Source organism: Acanthochromis polyacanthus, chromosome 10, assembly GCF_021347895.1.
Source record: "Acanthochromis polyacanthus isolate Apoly-LR-REF ecotype Palm Island chromosome 10, KAUST_Apoly_ChrSc, whole genome shotgun sequence".
NCBI classification, from domain to species: Eukaryota; Metazoa; Chordata; class Actinopteri; family Pomacentridae; genus Acanthochromis; species Acanthochromis polyacanthus.
Window position 1 is genome coordinate 15,141,066 of NC_067122.1, and position 12,728 is coordinate 15,153,793.

General features: G+C 41.7%; 1 protein-coding gene across 1 annotated transcript; it reads left to right on the top strand.

Moving 5' to 3' along the window:
* Nucleotides 1-540: 540 nt before the first annotated feature.
* On the top strand, nucleotides 541-11,126 carry tmtops3a (teleost multiple tissue opsin 3a). The gene is made up of 4 exons (XM_022194876.2): nucleotides 541-1,018; nucleotides 4,011-4,339; nucleotides 8,892-9,125; nucleotides 10,532-11,126. Exons 1-4 carry the CDS (start codon nucleotides 634-636, stop codon nucleotides 10,742-10,744), a joined length of 1,161 nt encoding a protein of 386 aa, XP_022050568.2. The 5' UTR covers nucleotides 541-633; the 3' UTR covers nucleotides 10,745-11,126.
* The last annotated feature ends 1,602 nt before the right edge of the window (nucleotides 11,127-12,728 follow it).

A 12,728-nucleotide genomic window follows, 5' to 3' on the forward strand; every position in this document is an offset into this window, starting at 1 on the left:
TTAGTGCAGAGAAGAAAATGCTGAACAAGTGTGAAGCTGTCTTTGTGGTGGCTTTCTTTGAGCACAATTGACCCATACACAGTAGCAGTCTGGCACAGAAAGCAGCAGTGAATATGAAATGTACAGCTTGGCAAAAGCATGCAACAAAGTTTGTGTTTCTGGAACGGAATGACCAGAACAATTTCATCAAGTGTGACTGCAAGATTAGAACTTTAGAATAAAAAAATCACTTTATCTGGCTTATATCGGGCATGAAATATCATAAATCCCAGCTGGTCTATGCAGTTTAATAAGCTCTGCCGAGGCACTGAAAGACATTGCAGCTGGAAAGCAGGAAATCTGGTGGATATAGTCTATTTACACAGACCGTTGTGATCAAAAGCAGTCCTTATAATAACTGAAGTGATTCTAAGAAAGAAAGAAGACATTAAGTGTGTGTGTGTGTGTGTGGGGGGGGGGGGATGTGCATATATTATAGGAGTGCAGTTATAAGTGCACAGGGCACACTCAGCTCTCTTCACATTGCAATAACTGTGTGTTCACTGGCCCTCACGGCGTGCAGAGCTGCTGCAGCCGGGCTCAGCAACAGTCGGTGCTTCCTCTCTGTCTCTCAGCCCCTCACCTCTCACTGCTATGGTCGTCCACACACGCGGTTACAACTCCAGCACCACAGACAGCTCCCTCTCCAACTCCAGCCTCAGCACCGACGCCTCCCTGTGGGACTCCGCTGCGCCCCAGAGCCCCGGTGGGCTGAGCCGCACCGGCCACACGGTGGTGGCAGTATGCCTAGGCTTCATCTTAGTGGCGGGAATCCTCAACAACTTCCTCACTCTGATCGTGTTCTCAAAGTTCCGCTGCCTCTGGACGCCCATCAATCTCATCCTGGTCAACATCAGCCTGAGCGACATCCTGGTGTGCGTATTCGGGACTCCGTTCAGCTTCGCGGCGAGTCTGCACGGCAGGTGGTTAATTGGAGAGTACGGCTGCAAGTGGTACGGGTTCGCCAATTCCCTCTTTGGTGAGTGATGGATGCATGAGAGGTAATGTTGTGCAACGTTTTTCCTCTTTTGAGTGTGTGTGTTTACTCTTGTGGACTGAATGTAGAAAGTTTTATGATGGATTCGGAAAGTTAACAGCTGTTTTTTTTTTTCTCCAAGGCAGCGGTGCATCTGTGCAAAAGTAATCAGAAAAAAAAGTTGAAAGTGCTGTAAAATACTCAGTAAAAGTCATGCATTTAAAATGTTACTTAAAATAACAGCAGAACTATTACTACAATTGTCATTCTTTCATCATTACACATTATCTGCTGCATATAATGTATTAAAAGCAGATTCAGAGTGTTACTATAGTGGTCATATATTAAATTCAGGTAATTTTAAATGAAAATTTCAATATGCAATGTAATCTAATTGTACACCCTCTGGTGGATAGGAAATACGAAGTAAAACACAGGGAAAAAAACTCCAAATCTAAATTTGACTTAAGTGCAGAGCATGAGTAAATTCACTTTACGGTTACTGTCTACCATGAAGTAAATAAGTAGAAGACAAACACACTTTACACTCAGTTTGTGGGTTTGAGGCTCTTGTGCTTGTGTTAAATCAAATGTGCATCATCAGTTCAACATGCATGAGATTCAGCTTAGCCAATTCAGTTCTGCAAAAGTTTGGGCAACCGATTAAGTGACAAGAAATAACTGCAACCCCTGCAGGAAACAGGAAATTCAAAAAAGCTTTTATAGAATGTTGATGCACTCTCCTTTTTTATCTTAATTACAAAAAATATATATATTAAAAACAATTAAATAGGCGGTCTACTGCTGGTAAAATCTCAGATCTTCAATAACTCATCAGGCTTAAGGATTTGTAAAGCAGGTCGAGAACTGCTAAATGCCAGCTGATGACATTTCCAGAGCAAACAATTTTTTCTCATTAACTGACTGAGGATCTCAAAATGAATGAGCTATGAAAAGACATCAGCTTTCTTTCAGATTCCGCTGACCAAAATCCTGTTTTTAAAAAATACAGTATCGAAGGGGAACTATAGAAGTCAAGACAACATCTGGAAGAAACTTGCCAGATAGAAGCGCACATCTGTTGGGTGGAAATGCAAAGCGACCCCTCCATATGACTGCTATGGAGCTGCAGGAAGGCTGAGCTGATGGAGGAGTGAGTGGTGGTGCACCATTATTCTGTGCAGCACTGATGCACAAATAGTAAAAGAGGAAAATTGTGCAAATCCCTGTGAAAATGAGTGTTACGTGTATAATAAGTGATTTCAGAAACAAGCTCTGACAAATGAAGTTAAGACAGAACACCTGTGCCAAAATCACCAAAGATATGTTTGAGGAGGGAGCAGCACCATGTGATGAAAAGATCATGCTGCCACCTGGATGGAGACACCCTTCAGTGCATTAATGTTTTAAATTTTTGTTTGTTTGGTGCAGAGGTTTTCACTTTGAATGTAGTATAAAACACATATTTTTCCAGCAGACCCTAACTCTTGCTTACAGCTGTTACACAATCAGCCAGTGACAAGGACATGCGGTACCTATACAGCCTATTCATCGTGTGTCAAGGTACAGATAATTGAGGTCTAACTTGTCATTTGATGGACTCCATTCAGTTTTGACCTTTGACCTCTCTTTCTATTTACTCCTGAGCACCACCCCCATTCACAAGGTCGTCCACTCAAATCAGACCGGAAAGCCACACAGGATAACAAAAGTGTAAACACAAATAAACAAGAATCTACAGCCATGTCTGCAGCTATTTAAGGCTGCATTTAGACACAGGAGGTAAAGGCTTATGTCAGTATGCTCTCCATGTCAATATTAACATGCAGCATGTGGGTGTAATGCTCATCCCATCTTACTTTAGTGTGTTTGCATCCTAAGTAGCAGAAAACGCATCCCTGAAACTGATCTGTGTCCTGGAACACTTACAGTCACAAAATCCAACCGTCAACCTTACAGTGGAGCTATAAGGAAAAGTCAGACCTATACTATACCATACCATACCGTACTATGCTGTACTATACTATCAATTCAGTTCATTTCAATTCAAGAACTTTATTTTTCCATTAGGAACTTCATTTGTGCCAGAGTGTCTGTGTGTATGTTGTACATACAATTCACGTACATGACAAAAATAGCATACATAATAAACACAAGCAGCATACTATACACACAAGACATCCAACATACCAGAGATAGTAGATAAAAAAATGTAAGATGAAAAACGTACATGTTATCCTTACAAAAGTGCGAAGTGCCAAATACATAAATAATTTTAAAAAATTCTAAAAAGGTGGTAGTAAAACAAATAAAATGACTCAGCCATTCACAAGTCTGATGGATGTAGGCACGGAACTTGATATGCGATGCTATGCTATGCTATGCTATGCTATGCTATGCTATGCTATGCTATGCTCGACTGGACTTCACTGGACTAGACTATACTCTTATTATACTCTACTGTGCTATAGTATACTATGCTATACTATGCTACTATAATATGCATTATAATATGCATGACCATACTATACTATACTATACTATACTACTAAAAATTAAAATTCAGCACTTGAACATCATGTGAGGATGAAGTTTTCAACCAAAGATCCTGCTTTGCTCATGCAGGCATGTGAACTGAGGTATGCTCAGTCAGTCGGTCATAGAGCTGGTCCTCACTGACTACCAATTAGACAATAATATCTACACTATAATTACTCTGCTAATTTATGCAGTACACTTTGTACATTCCTGTCTAAAATCTGTAGGAAAAAAGAGGCCTCCTGATCTGATATTACATGATGTTCACAGAGAACATAAAACTAAAAAATAATTATGCGATCACTTTGTTCGGATTAGCTTCACATTGGGTTTTACAGTGAGTTTTGACAGACAGTAGAGCTGCTACTGAGGGAAATGGGAAGGGATAATTAAGAAGTGGCCTCTGTTTATTACATCCAAACTATTCTTTCTGTTTTCTCCTCTTTTGTCTCATAAGGGATTGTGTCCCTGGTGTCTTTGGCCATGCTGTCCTATGAGCGCTACACCACTGTGCTGCAGTCCTCCCAGATCGACATCTCAGACTTCAGGAAGGCCTGGCTGTGCATCGGAGGCTCCTGGCTCTACTCTCTGCTCTGGACACTGCCGCCCCTCCTGGGTTGGAGCAGCTACGGGCCTGAGGGTCCTGGTACCACTTGTTCCGTCCAGTGGCACCTCCGCTCAACCGCAAACATCTCCTACGTGTTGTGTCTCTTTATCTTCTGCCTGCTGCTTCCCCTCCTGCTCATGATCTACTCTTATGGTCGAATCCTGGTTGCCATCAGGAGGGTGAGTCCATACGCTCGACTAAAGGATGTCTCTTGACATAAATTCCAGACATAGCCACTAGATACGCATACACTGTGTAAGCATAATTATGTCTGGTTCATGTGTAAGTCAGAATGCTTAATAATTGCAAGAGAAAGCCACTGACAACAGATGGCAGCTCAGAGGTTAGATTACTTTAATCTAAACTTAGAGCTATGGGTGCAATGTGACATCAGATACATCTGCCTTGTCTTACATACTTTTTCACACCATGGAGGGCACCAATCTGCTTGACAGAGACTTTCCTTTCCTTGTCCGAGCCTTTATCATCTAACTGCAGCAGCTGTGATTTCAGCTTTGACATTTACTGGCTGGACATTTCTTTTTCAGTATATCTGACAGCTAACAACACAGTAAAAAATGTTCAGCATTCAACACCGCATGCACAGACCTGTAATTTTCTCTGATATTGTGCCCAAAGTGCTGCCTTTCGCTTCATTCATCTGCTCCGCCATGACAGCTCTTCCGCCGTGGCTCCGAGCTGTCAAGGTGTTCCTGAGACATAAGATCGTGGCTCAGGGGTTGATCGATGGCTGTCACAGTTGCAGTTCCATTTGGCCATGTGTTATTCAAGGAGCATCAAACCAGATAATCTTGGAAGCCACTGGTCTGTGTTTACAATCTTGGAATCAATTTATCCAGCAGGAGAAGGACTGATAGCCAATGTCTTCAGGAGAGCATGTTGGGTTTTAGAGTCTGGTTCTTGAAGGCAATGACTCCCTCTCAGTGCCCAGTGACGCATGCCCATCTTTGCGGGGCTTACATAAACCCACTAGTCAGACAGGTAATTGGTAATTAAGGGCTCCCAGTTTGTGTTGGGTTCCTCCATGCTCGTTGCTTCTATTACTCCCATCAATGAATCACCTACAGGGTATTTTTAGATTGTGGAAGCAGCCCGTTACTATTGGATACCTGGCGTTGTATAAGCACCTCCATTTTTTTTTAACTCAGTGCACCCGAGCAAGTCAGAGCGGAAAAGGGCTTTGCTGACTTGATTACTGTACCGGTGAATTGGGGCTCAGCTGCACACCAAGTCAGAGCCCCGCCGTAGGCTTTTCTTAGAAACCGAGCAATCTTGTCTGCGGAGCTTTCTGCTGGGTTCTCAGAGGTGACTTAAACAGAGACGTCAGAGGGAGAGATGACATTTATATCAGAGGCATCAGTGTGACTCAAGCTCGGAGTATCCTTTTCTCCACATGGCAGCGTCGCATTAGAGTCACCACTCTGTTTTTAGAATGTACTTACACACTTCTTGTGATTCACAGTTTACCATAATCGCAGTGTCTTGCTGAATTGACAATGGATTTACTTCAAGGAGCACAATTCCGCTGCCTCCATTCATGCTTCAATCCTGTCTGCTAGTACCCAGGAGTACATAAGCACAAAAATCTTCACAGGTATGTACAGCAGGATCTGATATTCTGCCAGAGGAAGATTTTGTCTGGGAACATATTACTGAGACATTCTGTGTCAAGTTATTGGCTTAAAAAAAAAAAAAAACCTGGATGATTAATGTTTCCTCATTATGTTGACAGGAAATGTGCATTAAATATATTTGGTGCTTCAATTTGGTTACATAGGAATGTCGTTTATTTTTTGTGTGTAATGTTCAGGAGAACAAAACAGTCATGCAGAAATCACTACTGATTGAAGGATCATGGGGACGCAGCAACAAAGGTTACGACCTAATACCACATGAGGAGAAGTGTAATTGAGTGCGTGTAAGATGTGCAGTAATTTGACGGAGAGGGCCAGGGGTTATCTTCTGCGAGGCTCCTTTCACAAGGCAGACACGCTCATTTATTCATGAAGCAGCATGATGTGAATCACAGTGGTAATTACCCAAGGAGGTGGCCACAGGGGCCCGAAATCAATACTGTGACAGTCACCACAGACAAGATGCTGCTGTAAACACTTGGCTTAGGATATATTTGAGCTAATTTTAGCCCACCACAGCTACAGCAGTACAGCATGTCAGGAGAAACCCGCAGAACACATGTAATGAGCATGTAATGGGGTCAAACTGCTGCTGGCCAAACTGTATTCATGCAGTACTTTTGAACCTTTCTGTTCACAAGTCATACGATGCAAGTTGTCCTGGTGTTGTAGCTATCATGTAGGTCTGATGCATACATAATCGACTATCAGTCACTATTTTGTTTTAGTGAGTCAACGACTAATAAATGTCATAAAACAGGAAAAAATTAAATGAAAACTCACATTTTTTCATTTGTCATTATCATAGGCGTCAGTTTAGGGGGGGGCGGTGGGGATGTGTCCCCCCCACTTTTTGTCAGGGGTCATTTTGTCTCTAACACATTCAAATTCTTCACATGTAAGCCGCTGTAAACCCAGTTATTTTCAGTAGTATAGAAAATTCCGACGCTCCTGAACGCACCATCCGCACTCGGCCGAGAGTTAGCACACCTTCGTGAGGTTAAAAAAGCGGGCAGATGCTAAATTTGCGCCCGTGCCAAGTGGAAGCTCAATGGCGTGCTGGGTAATCGGGAACACCGGGGATATCCCCGCATTGGTGAGGGACGCCTGCTTTTCTCATATGCTTCCGTGTCGTTGGTAAGACAGCACTTTGAGAAAATGTCGAAGAACGGCGGCAAAATGCTACAGACTGGGCTCGAGCTCACAATCACCGCACCAAAGGCGGAGACTCATCCTGTTGAGCTATCGGTACATGCGGGTAAAGGGGTCTGTGGGCCAGTATAGTACTAATTCTCCCGGGCCGAAATTTTGCTCCTGCACGCCTCTGGCCCAGGGTGTGCATTTCCATCTGACATTGGCTGTGGTCTCCATCCCCCCCACTTTTAAAAACAAACTGACGCCCTTGGTCATTATACTAAGGAGTTCCTGATAGATGTTAAAGGAATGCTTTACTGATTTTACACATGAGAGGTTCGCGCTGCAGTATTCAGAACCTTAAGATGTCCCTAAAACATGGCTGTCTCACACAAAAACAAACAGGCATATCAGTGTCACCCCACCCCAACAAGTCCTCAAACTCATACGACCACACAGGTCGTATGTAACGTGCCCCGTAATACGACCCATGAGAGCGTATTTACGTTAGCGCCCCTACGGGAGACAGGAACGCATTACGGGATTTAATTCGCGAAACGGCTTTTTCCTCACTTTCGCAACACAGGTTTAGGGTTGTGGTTAGGGTTAGGGTTAGGGTTAGGGATAATGTTAGGTAAAAGTTTGTTCATGGTGACGTTTCAGCTGAGACACCAGAGTGTCGATATTTACTCAACCGCTAGAGGTCACTTAACGTCAAAACGTAACACTCGGTCGTAATACGGGCGTGTACAGACGACCTATGTGGTCGTTTTTTCGATGACGACAGGCTCTCCCCCCACCAGTTCCTTTGCTTTCATTTACACTCGGCAAAAAAAAAAAAAAATCCAGCCACAACTATTAACCTGAGAAAGCACCTAATGGTCGTAACAAGTTGTTTTCATCTAGGGTAACATTAACTTCACTTCAACTGTCTCTCCTTCTCTTTGCTCATGCTTGTGCTCCTCCATATGCGTCTGAGTCCATCCTGGTCACGGCCCTGTGACTTAACACACAAAGACCAGAACAGACAATAAAGGAGCATAGCAGAACTCCAAAACAGCAGTTAATACTCTCAAACTGAGTTGAAATGAAACAAGAGCACACAAATTTGCCAAATAGCAGAAATATAATACTTTGTCTTTCAATTATTTGGCTTTTGAAGGTCTGTTTATGAGCTTGTAAAGGGCCAACAGTTTCAAAGGGAGGGACTCTTACATGCATGCATAGCTGGACCAGAGAAGCTGGGATTTAAACGCAGTCTTTGCCAAGGACACCATTTTTCCACTATGTTTTGACATACATCTTTCATAAGTGACCTTTAAGTTCACTTTATGAAGCACAAGGTAGCTTTGGAGGGAGTTTTCCAAGCTGCTGACATGATCGCTTGTGAGACCTTGAACTTCACAGAGGAATATTAAATTGCCAGAATGCTTCTTAAAATTGAGTGTGTTAACTGTAAAATCTCAACTAAAGGTTCACAGTTTTTTCTGAGCTTTAATCCATGTCTGACAGTTTCTGTGCAGATTTTTCTGGCATTACAGTTTAGATTTGTAACTATAGAACAAATAAACTATTCCACTGAAGACTGATAATATTCTGTTACGTGTCGCTTTCTGGCCATTCATACATCTCAGTGTTCTCAAGTTGAATCCATTAACAGTAAGAAAGAGTGTTGTTTTTGTTTCTACCACTAGATGGCAATAAGAAAGGGAGTTTTCACATGTTGCACATTCTGCGGTTAGTGCGAATTTAGGAAATGTCACAGGACACACTAAGATAATAAGCACAATGAAACAAAACACCAGAAGTTGAAAATAAAACAGAAAAGCACGTGGAAGAGGCATTAAAGTTCTACCTAAGCTGTAGCAATTAATTAACAGTAATTTGTTCTGACCTTTTAAACCTCTGCTCCTCTGACTCTCCTCCTCTTTCATGTCTCCAGGTGGGTAAGATCAATCTGCTGGCAGCTCAGCGCAGAGAGCATCACATTTTGGCGATGGTGTTGTCCATGGTGTCCTGCTACGTGCTGTGCTGGATGCCCTATGGCATCATGGCACTAATGGCCACCTTTGGAAGGTCGGGATTGGTCACTCCCATGGCTAGTGTGGTGCCATCCATCCTGGCCAAGTTCAGCACTGTTGTCAACCCCGTTATCTACGTGTTCTTCAACAACCAGGTGAGAGCTGAGGGCAGAGTGCAGATGACCGATGACTCACTGCTTCCACTGCATCTGTTGCTAGAATGAAGCAGGTTGTCGAAGATGGTTGAGATACATAACACTGCTCAGCTGTAGCTACATATGAAGTGGAAAGAAAATGGAGTTTCATCCATAGATGAGAACTCAATGGCAAGCAGGCCTCTGCAACACTGACGATGCAGCTCCGTCTCAGTAACTACATGAGTACTCCAGATGGAATACATCTGTCGGTGGTAGCCTCAAGAGCTGTTTGTCCTCTACAGCTCTGCATGGGCCAGATGTGGTGTTTTTCTACTGAAAGACTCCTTATGTCACATGTAATTCGAAAGAGATTTTTGTGTATGTTCTGATTTGACCAAATAATATCTTGAGTGTGAGCTAAATTAAATTTTTTAGATGTCAAAATTATATGTATAGAAGATTTATTTCAATAGGAGTTGTGCACATTAAGGAAATAAAGCTGCAGTAGGTAAAGATCTGAAAATGTAGCCCTCCTGCAGATTTTCTCCTCTCCTCTCTGTCCTGAGCCTTTCCAAATCAACAACCACATGCTTCAAACACGCAAAAATAGTCGGTATTTATGTCAGCCTTCACTTGTGGCTTCTCAGGGAGAGTCCACTGTATAACCCTTTGCACCAGCACACCATACTGTGAACTTTTCTTGCACTTTACGTGCCCTCACCTGATCTATGTGAAAAGACTGATTATGTGAAGTCTCCCATCATGTTCTGCATCTTCTAAGCACCTAAAGTTGAAGGCCAAGTGAGGTGTCGAAGTTTAGTTTCCTCTCAGACCACATGAAATACAATGATGACAGGTTTTTACTGAGAAATAATACGTACTCTGGCTTTTACCATTTATGGCTAATGTTTACACATATTTGGTAGAAGAGACCAATGAATCTGAGCAGGGATAAGCATTCTAAATCTAAAGAGAACTAGTCCCCTCTGATAGGAACGCACATGAACATGAGCCTTAAATAAATCAATAACAACAGCACATAAGGAGGAAGTTGGGTTTGTGGATGAAACATGGATCATGATCACCAGAGGAGCGATGATAAGTTGATTTGATAACATTAAAACGTCTGCACTATCAACGTGCATCAGTTATTGTAAAGCGTATTGCAAACAGATGAGGTGTCGGTAAATACAAGTGCAAAAGTCTCTGCATGAACTAACACAATGATTCATTTCAAGGCTGTGTTCTCTGTGACAATGTTATTTATTTAAATGCGATAAATGTATCCTAGATTTTAAAAAACGTTTCAGCCGCATTTAGCTGAGTTAAACAGGTCTAAATGGGGCGTTTTTGATCTGCAAATAAATAAATAAATCATTGCTTGCCCACTGGCATTGATCATCCACTGGTTTGTACTTCCACAGTTTTATAGATGCTTTGTGGCCTTCATGAAGTGCAGCGCGGAATCCCACACTGTTCAAGGAGAGGAGCAGCCAGCTCCGAAGACAAAGCTGTCAGGTTTCTTTAATGTTCACAGACAAGCGTCGCTCAGCTCCTCACAACCTCCGATCCTCAGCAGCAACAGAAACGCCGCCCTCTACAGCCGCCACACCCTTATTGTCCACTACACCCCATGAAAAGTTCACATATTTTTCATCTGTAAAAAAATGTAAACGATTATTCTTTTTTTTATTCTCCAGAATCCAAAGTGCAACTGAAACACACAGATGTGCCTTCTATCTTGCAGCACCCTGCTATTAATTTCACATATAAAAATTAAAGTGAACTCTTTACAGTGTGAATGTAAACTCAGAGCCATGTAGATCAACCTCTGCTTTTATCCTCGTTTCATTTAGTGCTGACCTTCCGTATGTGAAAGTGTCGGTAGATGTATTCTAAATGAATTCTCTGAAAGAAAAACAGGAATGTATTTGCTAGAGGTTTGACCAAGTTTAAGTAGTTTGTTTTGCATGTACATGCAGATGTATATCAAAGTTAAATAAAGAATCAAATAAATGACTTCATCGTTTACATGACACAAAATCATGTCCTATTATCTGTTAAAACATAGTAATTAGTATAATATAATACAATGAAGTACAGAACTTACACGAACGTTTAGACAACTGTGTAGAAAATTAATTGAGGATATGTTACTGGCATTTAACGTTTATATTTGTACACATATGAATCATTTCTGTGAATATACTGTATATTTAAAGTTGATACTATTCTGAACCACTAGGTGATGCCATGGAGATGTTGGAAAATATTTCTACATGAAACACTGCCTGAAGATAAAAGATCTGCAATCTCCTTATGCTGGCTGCTTTACCTCGATTATACATATGTTGTTCAGACAAGCACATAAAATATCTTACACTGGTTATGCAGGCCTGTAAGTGGGTCGGTTTTTTCTGATATTTTTAAACGACATTCTCCCTGTCTTTTATGGATCCAAGATGCAGCTTTTAATCACTATCACTTTAACTGTGTGATCTATTATAAAGGATACAAAATGTTAAGTATATTAAACATATTTAGATAGGTAAAAGCACAAAATAATGGGTAGCAAAGGCCCAGCCTTTGGTTAACTTTAATCAGTATCTTTTGGTTGCTTTAAACAAATGTTTTGCTTGTTTGGTTATTTGTTCATTTAAATTCAAATATGAGTATTTTGACTCCACAGGTTTCACAGCACAACACATATTTACTAAAAACTGAATGATGTGCTTATTGATTCACATTAAAAAAAACTGTAATGAATACAGCAGCCCATAAATGGTTGTTTGTAATTTAAAAAAAAAAGAAGCAGGAATGTATTGAAGGGCTGCACAGTGGGGTAGTGTTAGCACTTTGACCTTGCAGCAAGAAGATCCCCGGTTCAAATCCCGGCCTGGGCCTGGGATCTTTCTGCATGGAGTTTGCATGTTCTCCCTGTGCATGCATGGGTTTTCTCCGGGTACTCCGGCTTCCTCCCACAGTCCAAAAACATGCTGAGGTTAATTGATTACTCTAAATTGCCCGTAGGTGTGAATGTGAGTGTGATTGTTTGTCTGTATATGTAGCCCTGAGACAGACTGGCGACCTGTCCAGGGGGTCCCCTGCCTTCGCCCGAGTCAACTGGGATAGACTCCAGCACCTCCCGTGACCCTAGTGAGGATAAAGTGGTGTATAGAGAATGGATGGATGGATGGATGGAATGTATTGAATTTCACAATAACATGATATTTTAATTTGGGTAAATACCCCAGAAGTGATGCAAAAATAAATCGGTTATCATCTTGGGTAGGTTAAGATTTATTTTGTACTTTTTGTGTTTTAATCTGGATTTTAGGGCTTCAAAATTTACAGTTATTTTAGAAATGACTTGGTACTTCATAGAAATGACAAAAAAATCCTCCACCTTAAACTAGCACAGTCATCACATGGCCACAAAACAGCTGCATTATGCTTGTAGCCAGCAGTCTGTATGCTTCTGTGGGATTCTGCCACATTAAAAACATTTCACATTACCCCAACGGGGTCGTGTGGGTGTCACACAAACATTGGTGGGTCTCATTCCATGCAACTGTCTCACCACAACCAAGCAGACATCACGTATACTGTGGTTGATATCAA

Bases quoted from the DNA above. Each gene is read 5' to 3' on its own strand.
- tmtops3a (XM_022194876.2), top strand. From the start codon at position 634: ATGGTCGTCCACACACGCGGTTACAACTCCAGCACCACAGACAGCTCC. The intron at 1,019-4,010 runs GTGAGTGATGGA...TTGTCTCATAAG, and splicing joins GTTCGCCAATTCCCTCTTTG to GGATTGTGTCCCTGGTGTCT. The intron at 9,126-10,531 runs GTGAGAGCTGAG...GTACTTCCACAG, and splicing joins ACGTGTTCTTCAACAACCAG to TTTTATAGATGCTTTGTGGC.